Source organism: Lygodium microphyllum, chromosome 22, assembly GCF_053477565.2.
Source record: "Lygodium microphyllum isolate KBCC chromosome 22, Lygodium_microphyllum_v1.1.10, whole genome shotgun sequence".
Taxonomy (NCBI): Eukaryota; Viridiplantae; Streptophyta; class Polypodiopsida; order Schizaeales; family Lygodiaceae; genus Lygodium; species Lygodium microphyllum.
Window position 1 is genome coordinate 18,210,065 of NC_141156.1, and position 19,447 is coordinate 18,229,511.

The 19,447-nt window shown below is 39.5% G+C and overlaps 1 protein-coding gene across 4 annotated transcripts in view; it reads left to right on the forward strand.

The window, feature by feature from the left end:
• The first annotated feature begins 15,697 nt into the window (after nt 1-15,697).
• The window catches only part of LOC148016929 (Mitochondrial import inner membrane translocase subunit Tim17/Tim22/Tim23 family protein), a 48,639-nt gene continuing 44,889 nt past the window's right edge, over nt 15,698-19,447 (forward strand). Inside the window, exons 1-5 of one of the 4 annotated variants that reach the window (XM_087662592.1) lie at nt 15,762-15,834; nt 15,937-16,030; nt 16,102-16,206; nt 16,776-16,899; nt 16,990-17,031. In XM_087662592.1, the coding sequence (XP_087518718.1) occupies nt 15,986-16,030; nt 16,102-16,206; nt 16,776-16,899; nt 16,990-17,031 (316 nt within the window). In that variant the 5' untranslated portion in view covers nt 15,762-15,834; nt 15,937-15,985. Of the gene's footprint in view, nt 15,723-15,761; nt 15,835-15,936; nt 16,031-16,101; nt 16,207-16,775; nt 17,032-19,447 lie in introns of those variants that run through there. The other 3 variants (XM_087662593.1, XM_087662591.1, XM_087662590.1) reach the window with 3 other exon arrangements.

A 19,447-nucleotide genomic window follows, 5' to 3' on the forward strand; every position in this document is an offset into this window, starting at 1 on the left:
GTTGGTTATCTTATTGTGGCCTTTGAGATGCTTTTCACAGAGAGAGAGAGAGAGAGAGAGAGAGAGAGAGAGAGAGAGAGAGAGAGAGAGAGAGAGAGAGAGAGAGAGAGAGAGAGAGAGAGAGAGAGAGAGAGAGAGAGAGAGAGAGAGAGAGAGAGAGAGAGAGAGAGAGAGAGAGAGAGTGAGTGAGTGAGTGAGTGAGTGAGTGAGTGAGTGAGTGAGTGAGTGAGTGAGAGAGAGAGAGAGAGAGAGAGAGAGAGAGAGAGAGAGAGAGAGAGAGAGAGAGAGAGAGAGAGAGAGTGAGTGAGTGAGTGAGTGAGTGAGTGAGTGAGTGAGAGAGAGAGAGAGAGAGAGAGAGAGAGAGAGAGAGAGAGAGAGAGAGAGAGAGAGAGAGAGAGAGTGTGTGTGTGTGTGTGTGTGTGTGTGTGTGTGTGTGTGTGACATGCAGCAGTAAGGACCATGGGAGATCAAGGGGATGATATAGGAAAAGGATGGTGGCTAAGGCCAAGGAATGCAGGCGAGCACCGCTACTTCTTACCAAATTGCACCACGTGCTTTTCAGTATGCTAGTGGGCTTCCTTGCCAAATGGTACATCGTGTAGGGTATGAAGGTCAACACACACCAACATAAATGCATGATATGCCTTGTATGAGATCTCCTTCTTGCATAAACTCTGGATTAACGTTATACCCAATGGCCTTGATCCAAAATTGCCATTGCAGCCTAGCTTAGTAGTTAGCACTCTTTGACAATGATAGAAGGGTCTATAAGGACATGAATTTGGAAAAAGTAAAGTCTATGAGAAAGAGAAGAGAAACCATGTGTGAAAGAAAAGGTTTTCCTCAAAAAGAAAGAGAGGTTAGACATTTTGAGGCATATGGTCTTCTAATGGGAATGCACACAAACTCTCAACTGTAGACCAAAAGTGTTGCAAGAACACGAGCAACAACAACCATGGATATCAATGGCCTATCACTGTTGATGGACTCATTGGACATAGAAGCAACCATCTAGTCCTTAAAAATGAGTTGCTTGTTTTTTACTCTCTTTTGAGGGCCCAAGATGAGGGGATTCTATGCACCTATAGAGTATATTATGGAAAACCTTAAACATTTTGCCTTTGGGGTGCTCTAACTTCTTTGTATTACAACCTCAAAAACTCTTCCTTTAAGGTGTTTTACATGATCTTCCTTTGTGTGTGTGTGTGTGTGTGTGTGTGTGTGTGTGTGTGTGTGTGTGTGTGTGTGTGTGTGTGCGCGTGTGCGTGCGCGTGCGCGTGTGCGTGTGCGTGTGCGTGTGCGTGTGCGTGTGCGTGTGCGTGTGCGTGTGCGTGTGCGTGTGCGTGCGTGCGTGCGTGCGTGCGGGTGTGTGTGTGCGTGTGCGTGTGCGCGTGCGCGTGTGTGTGTGTGGGGTCCATTTTGAAATCACATCTACAATAAATATTCCATCAAGTTAAAATTTGGGGTTTTCAACGAGCTATAAAAGCATTTGTCTGTTATCAAGTATCAATGGTCTCTTGATAGTGTGCTCCAAAGGGTGGCTTGGTTAAAATGGAAAGAATCAACGTCTTATGTTTTGGAGATAGGTCATAGATTTGGTTTGGCAATTGGCACAAAGGCATACATACCTCTTACTCATGGCGCATGATCCTACCTCTATGAGATGCCATGATCGAATGCTAGAGACTATCAAACAATGCTCTTAGGTTGTACCCCTCAAGCTCATATGGTATGGAGAGAGGTATGTCTTTTACTATCTAGAGCATTTTAGATGGAGGTAGATGACTTGATTTTCTAGCTCGAGTGTGACTCCTTATAAACTTTCAAAGCTAAAACTTCGTGCTGCAATGAATTTCCATCTTTGAAAAACTCATCAAGCATGTTATGTTTCGCAATCATTTTGCAGTGGAGTGAGTTGGCATTGATGAGTGTACAAGCATGCATTTTAGTTGAAGACTATCTCAAGTCAATCTATATATACTTTCCAATTTTCAACATTCAAGGGATTTGGTATATCAAATATTTGAGCACGATGAACATATTAAAAAGCAACATGAGCATCATGATTTGACATATTGGCAATTGCTTCAAGATTCAAGTAAATAGAAATTCTCAACTATCGAGCAAATAAACATCTAGACAAGCTGCGCCTTTTGCCTTGACTTGTAATAACTCTAGAATAAATTTTTGGAGTACTTACAATGCTTTGATGATGAATGGATGAATTGGATTCTTATAAGTTTATCAATTAACATAAATGACTTCACAATCTACTTGTAGTTTGAAAGTATAGATACAAAACTACATTAAGTCACAACCCACCTCGTGTTGCACATAAAGCTATCTCTTAGGATACGAATGGCCTATCACTCTTGAATGATTCCTTGGACATAGAAGCAACCACCCCTAGTCCTTTTAAAAAAAGTCTCAAATCTTCAATATATCATTTGCACTCATGATATCATCCTCGAGGTAAAAAGTTACAAGGATAGGTTATGCTATGGAGTCCAACTTCACATATAGTTGCTTTCCCAGTACCTAGTGATGTGAAGCTCAATTGTATGAGGACCTAATCATTAGACCTAAGGAAAAAGGAAACTCTTGAAGTTAATTTATATCCACACCCCCGATAAGTGTATGGTAAGAAGAGAGTAGAACGTGTGAACTCATTGTGCTAAGACTAGTCCCTACCTAAGAAGTGGGGCTAGAACCAATCGAATCTCGTAACAATATCTTCAAATTGGTTGAATAAGAAATTCTTGTCCATGATATTCTTGATATTTAATTTAATGTCTAATAAAGATCTAAATAAGTTCATTATTATTTGTCTTGGTTTTTGCCACAATACAAAATAGAACAGGAAAGAACAGTACAATACAAAATAGCATAATACTATTGATTGACAAGGGAAGGGCACATTCCCCCATAATTATGAATTCTGGGAGAGTATTATGCCAACTCTTTGCCATGCTAGCATGGTTCTATGTTCTATGTTTGTTAAGTGCTTAGGCCTAGTCTCCTCATTATACAATACTCTCCCATACTTAGGAATTTTGGGAGAGTATTGTGCCAACTCTCCGCCATGCAAGCATGGTTCTATGTTCTATGTTTGTTAAGTGCTTAGGCCTAGTCTCCTCATTATACATACATCTTTATTATCATTCTTGCATTTTCTTATTTAACATCTATTTCTTTCTTGTGTGAGGTGTTATGGATATTAATCATGTCTCTTGTTGATGTACTCAACCATGACACTATGATTCTTTAGTCAATATAGAGTAAATCTACATTACCATTTCCCTCATTGCATATTATTGTTAGTTGTGGTCATGGTCTCACACTTTATGGATCATGTATTATGCCCTTAGCATGGTTGGACCTTAGTTATGTTAGTCTTATGTGTGAGGTAGCCTCTATTTGTCTCATGACGTTCACTGCCTCATGAAGTGCAGTTTTGGGGCAGTTGCAAAAACGTGACTTGATGAGGCATTTTGTGTATTCTTCTCATCAATTTGTTCATATGTGATGTCTATGCCTGATGTATGATGGATTTATCTGATTATGAAGAAAATCTAGCAATTAGCATCATCATCTATGGTGTCTTCGTCTCATTTGTATTATGTTCTATTTGTTATACTTCTCATTTTTTGATCTGTAGTGCTGAATATAGTATGTCTATGCTTCTATATGGTTAGTTTTGAGTTTCCATGGTTTTTGAATGCGATATCGAGTATTTAACCCATGAAGCATTCTCTATCCTGTTATGTATTATGCATAGATAGGGCAACAACAATTATGCTTTATAACACAATTTAAAACTATAAGCAATTTGAACCATGTTGTTAGTATTATAACTTGATGATACTTGTAATAATGAATGGTTGACTTTCCTTTTGAATTTCTCATTGCCAAAGAAAAATGAAGTGTATTAATATATGTGAAGATGATAAATTTTGACCTATTCTCCTATGTGAACATTGCCATATATTTCTTTTAATAGATATTAGTACTAAAATGAACTTAGGTGAGTTACATGGAAAGCTTGATATTGTACAACTATTTTTGTTATGACAAGTTCAATAAAATTTTTGCTTCATTTTTGCTATTGGATGCCCATGTCTACCTAGTTTCTTATTCTCTTCTGCTTCTTTCACCTCCCTAGATAGATAGACAAATAGATAGAGGGACGGAGGGATGGAGGGTCATGTCACATGATTGTTACAAGCCATACATATAGCACACATGGACCTCACCTCGATAGCCCCTCCCTACAAAGATGTCCTACTATAGAGATCTTTTTTTTTTAGGACTACAATAGATGGTTTCGGTGTGACATCTAGATATTTGGATGTATATATGCCACATGAGATGCGAGTTGCTATTGGTCAGCTCAAGGTCTCATCCCATGAGCTTGAGATTGAGATAGGGAGAGCAATCCATACCCCCATGCAGAGGGGATCTATAGCTATTGGATGGATTTAGAGAGTGAGGAAAAGTATGTAAGTAGATGTAGAGTCTACAATATAGTCTTTGGGAAATACCCCACACTTTTCAAGGATGAGTTTTTTGTTAGATCTATCATGGAGTCTCAAGATCAACACTGATTAGGATGGTGTAATATTTTCGCTCAAAAATATTATTGAACTTGACTCCCCGCATGCCGCGTAAAACTTGTGCAAGGTTATCTCCCACATCGTAATTATTGGCAACTTAATCTATACCCCGCACGTGCAAAAATGAGGCCTCCGCATTGTGCAATTGAGGCTGGGGTTTAAGACCACAAAGCCGTGGGGGAACACCCTTTTTGAAGGGGCAAAAATGGATAATGATGAAAATTAGGCAAATTTTTTTATTATCCCTTCCCCCCAGCCGATGCATGGCTGGAGGAGAGGGAGTGGGAGAAGGAGGTGAAGAGGTGGAGTGCATGGGGAGAGGAGAGAAGCATGAGAGTTCCACGTGTGTGGAGTCTCTCCCCCCCCCCCCCCCCCCCCAAGCACTATATAACCCCCCCTTAGCCTTGGGGGGAGGGAGGAAAAAAAGAGAATGCTGCCGTGCTGAGAAGAAGGCCGCCACCTGCTGTGAGACCGCCGCCGTGATCGCCGCCAGGCCGCCGCCCATCCCTGCCATCGTCATCAAAGTCCCTCCCCCTATCTTCGACGCCTTCTCCTTCCCAATTATTGGCCCCTCCCACGACGTCTCTACTGATCTTCAGAAGCTTCTTTAAGGATAAGCCCATAAGCCTTGTTCCTACGTGCCCTTCCCAGTTTTAAAATTGGGCTCGTAAAGCTCCAATTCCTATGCAAGGGAGAAGATATCGGCCTACAGGCAGCCTCGGAGAGCATGAATAGAGGCTAGGAGGAATCCGCGGAGTTCAAGTCATCAACGATGGCTCCCAAGAAGACGCAAGGCGCACCCACAGGAGGTTCTTTCCCAAACATACACGTGGACATCCCCAGGAGTCCACAAGCCCAGGTTCCACGATTTTTAATTCCAAGTGAAAGAAATACGTTAAGCACGATAACTTTCATGGAAGGGAAGCACTAATGCATGTTTCTAATTCACCTAGCATAGTTAAAATGCATTTGGGGAAAATTGCCTACTCGAACGATTTACCAAAATTAATGCATGTCATGCAATTGGGTTATTTGCATTTCCAATGTTATGTATGTAAATTACCTATCCATTTTACGAGTTTAGTAGCATGTTGCCTTGTTGTGCATTTCAAAGTGACAAGCCTAAACGCATTGTTAAGTGCATTTTTTTGATTGGCCATGGAAAGAATAAAGCATATGTCGCATTTAGGCAATAACTTCCTTGCTGTGATTCGCATGAGGAAAAATCGTTAACATCTGTTAGTTGTTGTCCGAAAAATTGCATAGCATGGGATTGGGACCACGGACTTGCAAGTCGCATGCAAAAGATGCTTGGAAATGGATTAAGTCAACACTAGCCTTAGTCTTGCATGAACTTCATTTACGATGTTGTATCTAAGGGTCGCATGTTACATATTCGAAAAATTCATTTCATCAAGAGTTGCATTTAGGAAAGGTTGCATGGCTTATCAAAGCATGAAATTCAATTGCCTAGACAAAAGGTTGTAGGCATAGTTCCTTAACGTAAATCCTAGTAGGTCCTATGTAAGTTATTCTCCAAATTATTATGCGTAATGACTTTAGCAAGGAAAGATAGGGTTATTGCAAACCTTTTGATGCGTAGAAGTAATGAATTGCATGTTTACATGTATTGTGACATCTTGCAATCTAGTTTAGCATCTCTAGGAAAGAATCATCCTTTTTGCATACTGCAAGACAAGTAGATCAATTTACCCAAATCACTTGTGATATTATAACCGTTAGGGTTTCGTATAGGCATAACTAGTCGACACGATAAACACCTCAAGTACTAGTTAGGGCTTGGCACATCAGAAATGCAGCCTAGTATCGTACTTGGATGCTAAGTCGAGACCATCAAACCCAAAGGTCCTACCCACATTCACGAAATGTTTGGGCCAATGGGACGCCCATGCAAAAAATGATCTAGGGTTTCTACCCTAAGGATCGACCAACCTAATGTTAAAACTCGAATTGAGTTTGGAAACCCTAGGACCGAACATTGTCAGCCTAGTACAACTAGGGTTGGGTTGGGTAAGAAGACACCCTAAACCCTGCATCTTGTCTAAACAAAATTCATTGACCAAGAAACGCCGTTCAATGGGTGAAATGATCCCATGAGATAGATGCGACACTTGTGCAACAAGTTGCAACATCGTATGGTCTTGTGGTTTAATCACAAGATAGATTTGCCACTCCTTGGAATGAGGTTGGCAGGTTCTAGCGCAAGTCTAACTTGTAAGAGGATGAGTAGTCATCCTATTACATCACCTTTCTTGGGCTGATTTGCCAAGTTAAGGGAAGTTATGTATTTGCCTAGTAAGCAAAGGATCAAACAAGTTAGAGCAACATGGTCGCCAGGATTCACTGTCTTAACTTAAGAAACCTAAGGTGTTAGTTAATTTGGGTTGACAGGGTATGACCCTAACCCAAGGACAAAAGGGAAAACAAACAAACCCTTGGGGATCTTGCCAAGTCGCAATTGATCCCGGATCGAATGTTGGATGCATTCGGAGAGAAGGATTCACTCCTTAGCAGTTGGCCAATTAAATGACCACTGGATTGATTGTGTTTGTAAAAGTTTAGGAGCACTGTTTGCATTGTTTGCTCAAGGAACTAAAGGATGGAAATATAATTAATGCTTCAGGTTGAAGGCCTGAAGGGAGAGGCAGCATTAGTTACCCCTGACTGTCTGCCTGACCCTAACCAAGGGGGTTGTTAGCCGCGTCGGGAACGTGGACCGAACCTGCCATGAGAGGTCTCTCCGTTGGGCACTACTTGGAGCAGGAGGACGCTTGGGTACCAGGGGGGGCTCTAGCCGTAAATCCCTTGCCTTTCGGTCCCTACACAAGAGGCCAACGCAACTTGGGATTGGATCTCGAGGCCTGCATACTAGTCTACGGGCGGAATCTTGGATTAGTAATCCTTGTGGATTGCTGGATAGCCTTCGGGCGGATTATGGATTAGCCTACGTGCTAGATTATATGGATGTATTCCAAAGATAATAAGATAACATGTTGAAAAGGAACTTGTTTGACACTGTTTTTCTATGTCAAGTGCTAAGATTATGTGAAGGAACCGGTGTCTAACTGGCTAATTAAGGAAGCTGTTTTATGCGTGTCCAACTAAATGTGGTAGGTAATTAGACAACTAAAGCAGCCCTGAGGAAAGTGTGGTGGATGTGGCCATGGGTCCGTCCTACGGATGGGTGGTCCCGGTTGGCCAGGAACTTTTCTCAAATGAAATCGACAACAGGGAACTTTTTCGAAGGAAATGAACAGCAAGGGCGTTGACCTTAAGTCTAGATTACTAGAATCCCGATTTATGTTGTTTTAGGGGAACGGAATAGGGACTATGCCTTATGGGCAGAGAGGTCGAGCTTCGCATCCCTCTCGTTTCCCATTCTCCTTGAACAAAGTGCAGCATGAATCCGCTTCGACCCTGACGTTTCTGCGTAAAGTAGTTCGCCTGGGGTTTGACGCTAGCCACCGTTCTAGGAGTTTGACCACTAGGAAAACCCTGATTTAGGTCGGTCCTAAGTGGGAATGGCCAGAATACTTCCGCTACGTTGCAGACTCGGGAAGACCTAGATCGCAAACCCCGTAACATTCCATGGGAGTGCCATGCGGAGCTTTCTAAACTCTCTTCCCGATGGGCTGCTAAGACGTGTCCTGAAAGGGAACAGGTGGACGCGTTACAGATGGAGGGAAGGATGTAGCTTCTCCCTTCTTATTGAAGTCTTATAGATTCAAGAGGAGCTAATGTAGTTGCATACCTTGAATCAAGTGAGAACCAAAGCATATTCTTCTAGACATGGACCACAATGAAAAGCAAAGAGATAATAGTGTATCCATCTTGAACCTCTTTCTTTCATTCTAATTCTGTGTTGTTTTAATGGATTTGAGAAAATTAGGCAAGAGTGAGAAGTGGAGAAATAAACATGAGAAGCCAATTAATTGTGTGTATTTGGAGGTTGCCAAAGAATAAGAGCATAGTCATTAATATCTCATCATTGAGCTTTGTTTTCCTCAACATTTTGGTTATGTTACCAAGAACAAAAAATATGATACACATGTAGTTCTCTATATATCCTAATGGAAAATTAAGGAAGTTCTGATACACATGTAGCTCTCTATGCACCATTATGGCAAAAAAGAGAAGTTGTGTTAGGTTTGAGAGATTGAGTAGTAGTGCTCTACTTTTCTTCTCAGAAATTTTAGTTTCACAAAACATATTTGATTGAAAGAGAGGTTAGGAATAGAAAATAAATTGATGAAAAACCTAAGAATACCACATACCTTGCATAGAAATCATTTAGTTAGGTTCTACAATCAATCTCCTATGCGTGGTATCAATCTCAGATGACAAAGCAACATAGATCCATAAAAATTAAGAAAATAATTAAGTTAACTTGTTTTTCAAGTTAGTTTTGACCTTTTTGCATCAATTAGGATCATATGTTTCTTATGAAAGTCAAGTATGTCTAAACTATAGCTTGAATTGCAATTATTTGATTTGCAAATCTCTATTTCTTATATAAAGTTGGGACTAGAACTTTCATGATTCAAGTTATAACTGAAACCTATAGCTTTCTAAAACTCCATCTTTCTTTCTCACTTTGCAATGCATAGGGGGTATCTAACTCACTTTGAGTAGCATAAACATAGTCTAGACATTGTCTCTGAGTTCTTCAATGCCTCATATGACTTAGTCTTGTGATTTTCTTGTGAAAAGTGGCTAAAATAGGTTTTCTCAAGGGAAACACTACTATAGATTGCCCTTATCCAACTTTAAGACTCCTCTCATGACTCGATTTGACTTCACAAAGCTAGACATTACATGCACTTGATTGAATGTAATTCCTTTGGATCAAATCCTTCAAAGGGATCGATGACCATATTACCTCAAGGATTGTCCTTGATTACCTTGGAGTAAATTTGGTAGGACCTTTATCAACAAGTTATCAACCTCTTTGGTTGGGTAGTGTTATGCATTGGAGTTGCATTATTTGAGCACTCAAAATCTTACCTAAGAATTATTATTTCAGGGATGATCTCATTATTTTATTTGTACCTATCATACATAATTTAGGCATAGTACCTAGATGTTGAGGCAACCCCAACCTTGGGATTCCTTGATCCATTTACATGCATAATCCTAAATTAGCATAATACCTCAACACAAGAAAAATGTTGCCTTTGAGGGAAGGTGAATTGCACACTAGAGCACCTTCTAGCTTGAATTTCCTAGCATCTAGCTTGCACACTCTAGTGGTGACTAGTCCAGCTTGTGGCATGCACCTTAGTGCTCACTCAACTTCAGAGTGCCAAGTGCCTTGCTACAACCATCATTACCATGAGGGATAATGATTTTACATTGAGGGATAATGAGTTTACCTTGTTACAACCATCTTTACCTTGAGGAAAATTCCATAGCCTCTCATATCCTCTTGGAACTCAAACTTGGTGCTTAGGCCACCCATACTATACATAGAGATTTCCAAGTATTACTGATTGTGTTAAGGACATGTTTACTTGATATGTAACTCTAGGGCTCTCCTCCTTACTAAATCAACTTGGGATCAAGGAAAACTAGTCATTTTACATTGATCCTATAATTGTGAGCTTTTCTTGAAGGTGTAGGACCCCTATTAGCCCCTTCTCAAGTAGTAAATGATGGTTATTGCACTAGACCTCCAAAGACTCTCGGGTTCGTCTTTTTGAGAGTGGCATTGCTAGTAGGCACCATACACTTTGGCTTGAGGTATTTACACATTGATTCTATTATCACCTTGAGACTTAAGGCTTGTTATTTTCCACATCTTCTCTCCCCCCTAAAATTGTATTAGATTATTTTATGCATGTCTAGGCTCTTCTTCATCAAAATTCTTTGCCATAGAGTAATGTCATGGTTTTACCTGATCCTAAGTTTTGATTATCAATTGATGTGTTTGCATCCTCAAAAACATCTCCTACATGAGCTTCGATACAATGGAGAGAGGACTTGGCATGGGAGAGGAGGGTAACATGATTGGCTTAGCTTGCACATCCTAGGCATAGTATTGTGTCAAAGTTTTATTGGCTTATTTTATGCTTTTCCAAGCTCTTTTTCTTCATCAAAAGTCATTATCATGGGGTGAACTCCTAATTTTACCTTTGTCCTAAGTTTTGATTGTCAAGTGATGTGCTTGCATCATCAAAAACATCTCCTACATTAGCTTTGATACCTTGGAGAGGACTTGGCATGGGAGAGGTAACCCTAGACTTGTGATTGCTTGGTGAAAAAACTCTCTATATAATATATTTAGCCAATCATATAATACCTCAAACCAATCATGTGTTACCTTGAGCCTACCATGATTTACCTTGAGTCTAAAGACTCTTAAGTTTTTAAGTACTTGGGCTTGTGCAATTAAGCTTCCTCCCCTTAAAACACTCTTGCTTGAACTTAGAGATAGAGTGAATTGCTTATTCAAAAGCCCCTCACGTGTGTCAAAATTTTCCTTGAGGTATTACAACATTATACTTCCTCAATAACTCAAGCCTAAAAAGAGTCATTGTTCTAGCATCATCTCTAGCAATTGAGCATTGTCAAGCTTACCTCCCACTTCCAGGATATCTTATTGAAGCAAATTAAGCCTTGCCTTATGCTTATCTTGGATATTGAGGACCGCACACTTCAACCTACTTGTGTTGAAGTAAACTACCCTTGGCCTAACAAGCCATTGCCTTCACATCCTCTTTAACATTTAAGCCTTGGTGGACAAATCTCAGAGCCATTTTGCATGTGTGGATTGTGGCTTAGGAAGCCAACTTATCTCAAGCCAAAACTATTGTGATCCCTTAGAATCCTAAGGCAACTTCTTAAGATCATGTCACACTTAAGATGAGACTTAGTATGGGAGGAGGCTACCAGTTTTTTGTTCTTGTGTTACCCATGTAATTTGGGGTCACCTCTTGCACCTTGAGGCAATAGTGCATCAAGACATGTAATCAGGTGTCACCTCTTGCACCTTCAGGCAATATTACATCAAGCTTATCAAAGTTACCTTGAGCCAATCTCTTCAAATCCCAAGTAATGCTTAGATAGCAACCACTTCTCACACACATTGTGTTGCATTGTAAGCCACAACTCTCAAAGGCTAGACACTTGGACAACCCAAATATTTGAAGCCCCAAGACTCTTGAGATGCCTCATCCTCGTATGTCAAGATAGTTTTACCTTGAACCTGCAATTGATTTGAAGTCATATAGCCTCATAAATGCTCTTACCACTAGCACAAAAGCTTGAAAGTCTAAAAGAGCATTAATGTCCCAAGTCTTGCATTATACCCTCCATAGCTTCCTTAGCTTCTATTCATTGATTCTTGGGCTAGAATTTTTACCTCAAGGCAAACTCAACTTACCTCAAGCCAAACCATAGCATAATTAGGGACTTCTTAGAGAACCATTTCCATCAGCCTTACCTATAGACAAAAAAATCTTCATAATGTTTGGGACTACTTGGAAAACCATTTCCATCATCCTTAGCTTGCATGCCTCAAACCTTCACATTGTGTATCACATGTTTCTTATCATATCAATTTTATTCCTTGAAAAGTAGGGATTAAAGGACAACAAGTAAATCAAAGATGCCTAGAATGCGATATCACCCACATGCGCTCAATTTTTCCGAAGCAATAAACCTCAAAAAGTAAGGGTATAATACCCTCTTCACTATTAAGCCTCTTTGAAATTTGAAAAAGAAACTTCGAACTCCATTCTCTTGAATGCAATCACTAGAGCTCAAAGCACGGTTGGGGCTATAAGCCTTCCTAGTCCATCTTTGGTAGTCACCTCAACTATCAAAAAGAGAACCCCAGGAAGAAAAAGAAAGGCCTCTAACAATATCAATCTAAAAATTGAAAGTGCAACCATCTAATTCATGTTATGGATTGTACCTAATACAAGGGGTGCAGTAAGCCTCCTCCATGAGCCTTTAAGAGACATGCTAGTAAAAGATTACTTAAACCATGAGCATCAATTGGAAATGGTAAAGTGAAATAAGGGATTAAAGACATTGAAAATATATTAGACCATTGGTTAAGGAGATGGAAAGTATTGTTCCTAGGCTCATGACCACAAAACCACCCATAAGTAACTTTGTACTAGCAACATTGTACAATCATATATAAGTGAAGATAATGAATAATAAGGGCATCATTATATTGATGATCAAAACTCTCTCTCTCTCTCTCTCTCTCTCTCTCTCTCTCTCTCTCTCTCTCTCTCTCTCTCTCTCTCTCTCTCTCTCTCTCTCTCCCAAGGAATCTATGGTTCAAAAAAGTAAACCTAATTCACAGCCAAGTTTGTCCCATCAACTTCTATGGTGGGAATAATTTATAGTGCTTATTGACAATCAAGGTGATTTCAGACACCTAATTTCACATGTCTTGAGGGGGGCCAAAATCAACAGGGAAATCATCCTTTTTTGGGGTGAGTTCTTCTATCTTGGGTTGCCATGAATGTCAGGCATGATGTTGGCTTGGCAATGAAGAAGGAATCGCTATAGCTAATAGTCACCATTTGACCAATCAATAGGTTCATTTAGATTCAAGAAGACAGAGAAAACCAATTCCATCCAAGCTTTATTAAAGTTTGAAAAAGCATTGTTAAATCACCTTATCTATATTACTCCTTATCTTGCAATTTTCCAAACCAATACCCAAACCTAACATTGCCTACATGGTGAATGGACGATTTAAAAAAAAAAGAATTGGCTAAGACCCATTAGATAATAGCTCGACTCTTATGTTTATGGATTTGTATTATCTTTTTGTGCTCAAAATACATTGAAAAAAGCATCCTTTTTGGTCTTCTATTTTCCAACTTCTAACTAAATAAACTACTCTAAGGTTTACATAAAAATACTGTCTAGCTCTTTAGGCCTAACATAAAGGTCATAAATAAATAAATTGTGTGCATGCACATAAAATAATCTTGTAGTAGAGAGTGCAAAAAAATATAATAATTATGTGTGCTCGTCAAGTGCCCAAATATAATGAATTCTTATGCATTAAGATGTATCAACTCAAAATAGTTATTCCACATAACTCCATTTAATTATTTTCTCACCACAATGCAAAACACATTAGTTTACTGCCATCTATCTAGTAGGCATAATGTGACCAGTGCTACATGGGGTGCCATGCATAACAAGTTACTAGTATATGGCAAATAGACAAATGAAAATGCACAAAAATAAATACACATAAATCATCTTATTTTCATAGCAATTATCATAAGATGACCATAGAAACAACTATGTATAAAAAAAGAAACCAAGAAAACCCAAATAAACAAGAAGAAGGATAATGAAGTCACACTTGTACCTAAGAAAATAGATGTATATGGAGGTAATTGAAAAAATTAAAACAAGATGCAACCACTAGAAAAAGAGATTGAAAGCTAGAAAATAAACTATTGGAAAAAGCTAAAAGGGCCTTATTGGAAGAATCCCAAAAGGAAGAATTAAAAAATGATTTTGAGTATAGGCTCCAAGTAGCCCAAAGTAGAATAGATGTCAAATCTAATAAGGTTGTATCTAGCAAAGGACAAGAGCATTTGCTAAAGGAGCCAAATATTACCTTCTAGATACCTAATGATCTCTAAGAATTTATGGCATAATAGGCTACAAATGACCATGCAGCTATACCCAAAGATCTCCAAGAAGTTATGCCACAATAGGTTGCAAATCACCATGCAACTATAATTAAAGATATAGGAGCTGTAAAGCTCAATAACAATCTCTCACTATGTTGATATTGCTACAACACTTACACTAAGAAAGAGGAGACCAAGCTCAATGTAGCTAAGGGATAACACATCAAAACTTACTAATGTTTTGGCACCTTTGAATATGAACTATAATAAGCCTTGGTAGAAAAAGAGAAGGCTATTACCACCCTTGCTAAAGCACAAGAGTAGTTGCAAAAATAGAATGAGGAAATATATTTAAAAAAAGGATAGGTAGAAGAGATCCTAATCAAGTCACATGCCTCCTATAATAAAACAAAAAGTTCAAACTAACTTGGGATGAGCTTGGCACAAAGCCTAGTCACATACAACAAAGAGATCGATCAAATTATCAACATATAGCAACATAGTTGATCTTGAGTCACAACATAAGGATCTATTTTGCAAGTTTGCCATTGACCTACCAAAGATGGCACATAAAAGGCATATGTAAGGGAAATGAGAGAGCATATGCACTTTCATCTTTCTTGCTCCTCAAGATGGGGTTTGAAAGTAGAGTGTCATTTTCTCTTAGGGTATATTGGAATACAAGAAGCTAGCTAGACTTATTCACCTCCATTTAGCATATAAATTTGGTAGAGAGCCTTCAATTTAGTCAAGGGTGGTATCACTCAAGTTTGCTAAGTGTACATTGAGAATTTCTCTATAGTAATTTAAAAGGTTTAGAGTTTTTCCTAAATATCATAAGTAGGCTTTAGACTTGATAGCTTCAAAATAACTCCATGGAAAAGTAGATCCTCAATTACAGTTTCAAACAATCTAGTCCCAACTTCTTATTTGGGATACATATGTATTTGGAGCTCTTTTAGCCTCATCTATTCAAAAGTAGATGTCTACCTCTCTAAAACTAGGTGGAGAAATTGTGGAAGAATTGGAAATTACTTGCACTTGTAAAGCGATATAAATGTCTTTTGTTGAAGTATAGCATTTACCTTTGCCCCTCAAGGATAGTAAGATGCCTTGAGAACAACAATCAAATGATAAGGGGAAAGCATTACTTCCCCAAACATCAGAATGGATGTGTGAACTATGTCCCCACTAGCAAGAGTTTGGTCTTGTGTGTGAATGCACCAAGTGAATACATCCTACAATCAGGGTGATTAGGATGGTTAAGAAGTTGAATATATATGACCCTTGGGTCGTTTGTGGGACACTTGGTGTGATCACTAGGCTTGGACTATTGGTAGCTCTTGCTTGTACACCCAATTGGGGTGTGGACTCGTGATATTAGATGAGTGTCCTTGAGGTTAGAAGCTAGGCTAGTATAGTTACAGGCTCCTAGGCTTGGGGAAGAGTTCATGAGTTCTATGGTTGGGAGGTGAGCTTCATGTTAGTTGTGTTTGTTCCTTGTGCTTGTGTGGCTTGTGTCATGTCATGTGATTAATAGTTTTGCCCCAGGGACTGCCTCATTGGTCAAAATATGCAAAGATGTAAATATTCTCTATAGAAATATTATAATTATATTATATTCTTATTATATTAAAAAAAGATTTAAATCGGTGTTCAAAATTACTGTTAATGCTACGGTGCAGGCCTGATCAGGCACTGGTGTTTCCACTCGGGCTTGCGTGAAGGCGGGCCATGGCGTCATCCTCATCTGAGAATCCCATCCTGTCTGCCCTGAAGGTGAGTGCATTCCTTTGCTTTGTCTCAATGGAGTCCCCATGAAATCAAATTTTCTTCACCTCCGGAAACAGGTCACAGTCTCTAAGGCCGATTTGGATGCGTGGGGGACCAACACGGTTTTTGGAGTGTTTGCGGGCATGCTGTATGGAGGTTGCAAAGAAGCCATGGTCTTTTCTGTAAGCAGCAACTCTTTTGAAGTTCCAGTATTCACAAGAGACATTTTTGGGTAGCAGATACAACAATCTTTAACTCTTGTGTGGTGACTGCTTTGAAATGTACTGTAGGTCCTCATATCATGGTTATCCATAGCTAAAGTTTGGCATTAAGTTTGGAACCTGGTAATCTGATGATGGCATTAATTTTGGAACCTGGTAATCTGATGAAAATTCGGAGTTTTCTAGTCTAACAACTACTATGATAAGGTTTAATCTATTGATTTGCAATTTGTCAGCATAGACTGTATCCAGATATGCAAGTTTTATTTCTTCTCACCATAGAGTTTGTATTATTAACTACTTGACCTCTTGTTAGTAGAGTTTAAGGTCTTTAGTTAATGTTTTAAGGAGTTGTTCATTACATTATATCAATTGATGAATCTGAATTATTGACTGAAGTCTTCTAATTTCCTGGCAGCATAATTTGTATTAAAATCCAGGCATCTTGTAACTTTACAATGTCTCTTGTGAAGAAGCTTCAGAAAATAACCCCCTTGATCGTTCTCACTATGTATGTCTTTGTTATGTAGGACAAAGAGGAAACACTTCTAGCACAGCAGAAGCTTGAACTCAATCCCAGGCAAAGGCGGAATATTTTGAGGCTGGTGATGGAGGAAAAGGTCCTGCGGGTAGCACGTGGCACAGTAGTGGGTGGTGCTAAACTTGGGCTTTTCACTGCTGTATTTTGCGCTGTTGAACAATACTTGGCTAAAAGGCGCAGTACTCATGATACTCTTAATGTAGTTGCAGCTGGAAGTGCAACAGCTGCTACCCTTGGCCTGTTGTGTAAGTAGTACAGCTGATATTTATTCTCCTTTCTTTTTGTTGTTAGTCTTGGGCTTCATTGTCTTTAAACATACAAGTCTAAAAAGATGGCATGGTTTTAAAATGACATGTTTGTCATCTCAATGCCTATGTTTGTGTTAGTGAAAATTAATTGCCCTCTAGGTGAGAGATGCTTTTGATGTTCATGTCTATATCTTGTAGAGTACTATGGTCCTATTCCTATCAACAGCCCTAAATTAGAGGAGCTAGAGTCAGTTGATGCTAATAAGCTTTAGGAGTATGTTGGTGCAAGAGTAGATGCTAGTTTATGGGTATAAGGAGGGTACATAATAGAATTAAATTTAGTGATTGCCTAAGTTCAAGAATTACCCCATGCATGAATTTTAAATGTGGAAGCTTGGCAGGCAATCTAGGTAGTGATGCTTCCAGAATCCAAGCACACCTTAGACTGCTAGAACTCAACTGAAAAGTGTAGGGTTGAGATGGATTGCAGAGAAGACTACAAGTGGTTCTTTTATCTGTTGAAGAGCCAGCATACCTGGATGTTTGATGCCCGGAGTCTCCTACAACATCGTACTGTTCCGAGGACTGGGTCTGCTGCTTCCACTAATGTTCACAACATCATCATCATTGGTAGAAGACTCCTGCTACATTTTGGGATTTGTCATGCTTTCAGAGCTATGCACATGACACCACCCTCAACTCACCTCATCCTTGATCCTTGAGACACAAAAGGTTTGAGGCCCCATGTTGTGTCATTACCTCTTCATATTCATTCATTTTCATTGAACATTCTATAGGCTGTGTTCCTCACGTTATCATACATTCTACATTTCTCTTTGTCTTCCCTAGGATTCTTAATCACATAGTGATAATGGCCTTCTTGAGAGAATTGCAAGTAGGACTTCAGAGGGAGATCTACAACTAAGTATGATGGATCCTTGAGGTATTGTCTTATGCTTGAGCCATTAGATGTAGGAGTTGGGCATGCTTGTCTTCACATGACCAGGGTTCAATACTTATTTGTGAGCCATTGGCGAGTGGAGGCTTGAGTTGATGGCACTTGTAGATAGGTTTGACTCTCCTTATAAGAGGTGATTCATGTGATAGAGGGTTGGTCTTGTGGATGATACTTTATGGTATGAGATGTATCATTATGAAGCATTGGCTGGTACATGAGGGATTAAGCCATAATTATGCTTGGAGAGTGAATGCCGGTACTCATGCTAGTTTGAGAGCTAGTGAACTTCACCAAAAACAAAAAGGTAAAGCTATAGAGCTAGAGACACTACAATACGAGCAAGTCAAAGCTAGAGTCAAATCCTATACTGATGCCTTCATCATCGATGAGCCTCATTGCCTTGTGTATGCTAACCTTCCTCTTCATCATGTGTGGCGACTTCAACTAGGTTTGGATTACTAACATTGAGAGAGGCACATCTTTATTAGCTAGAGTGCTAGGAGAACATGGCTATCTCAACCTCTCATGGAGTTCAAGTGTCTTAGCATCTTTGTGTAGGTTGCCCTTCCCCTCCCATCCTACTACCTATACATGTAATATCCAGCTCGTCTCTTGGCCTCTTCTTCCAGAGTAGCATTCATTACCTCTATCTTGTTCACTAATGCTCACTTGTTCTTTTTCACTACTTCAATCTATTTGCTCCCATGTTGACTTTGCCACGTTTGGACCTCCCTTTTAGACACATTTAGTACCTCTTTCCCCTATAGTTCTTGCACATTTATTTCTTTTTTCTTAGATGTATTCAATTCTTCCCTCAACTTCAAGATTTCAGATTTTGCAAGCATCCATTGTTGAGCTAAAAATGAATTATAGACTGATTAGCTCTTTCAAATGTATTCAATTCTTCCCTCAATTTCCAAGCTTTTAGATTTGCAAGCATCCATTGTTGAGCTAAAAATGCATTACAAACTGATTAGCTCTTTTAAAGAGCCCCAAAACATGTAACTAGTGAAACTTTCTTTGAAAAGAAGCATTCATAGAGAGTTTATGTCCCATAAGCCAAACCCTAATTTGGGAGGATCCACTCATTTATAAATAGACAAGCTCTCCGCCATTCAGCCTTATCCCATTTTTGCAAGTTGTCACTCTTTTGGCTGCAGATTTTTAGTTATCAGCCCACATCATTCAGTGGCCGTCCAGCCCTCATGACTACTGCCGCACCTTCCTCAATTGTTGGCGCCTACTTTGCTGCTTCCCTTTGATTGCTGCGTTTATTGCTGCAGTAGGCTGCCTTGCTGTCTAGCACCTTGGGCGTTAGTTTCCAGCCTGTGTTTTGGCTGCAAAGGCTGTCCAACACCTGATTGCTGTCTACCAGCTGTCACCCAGTCTTCCTTTGCTGCCGGTGATTAGCTGATGTTATCTTCCAAGTAGTATACTATTGCCTTTACTACTTTC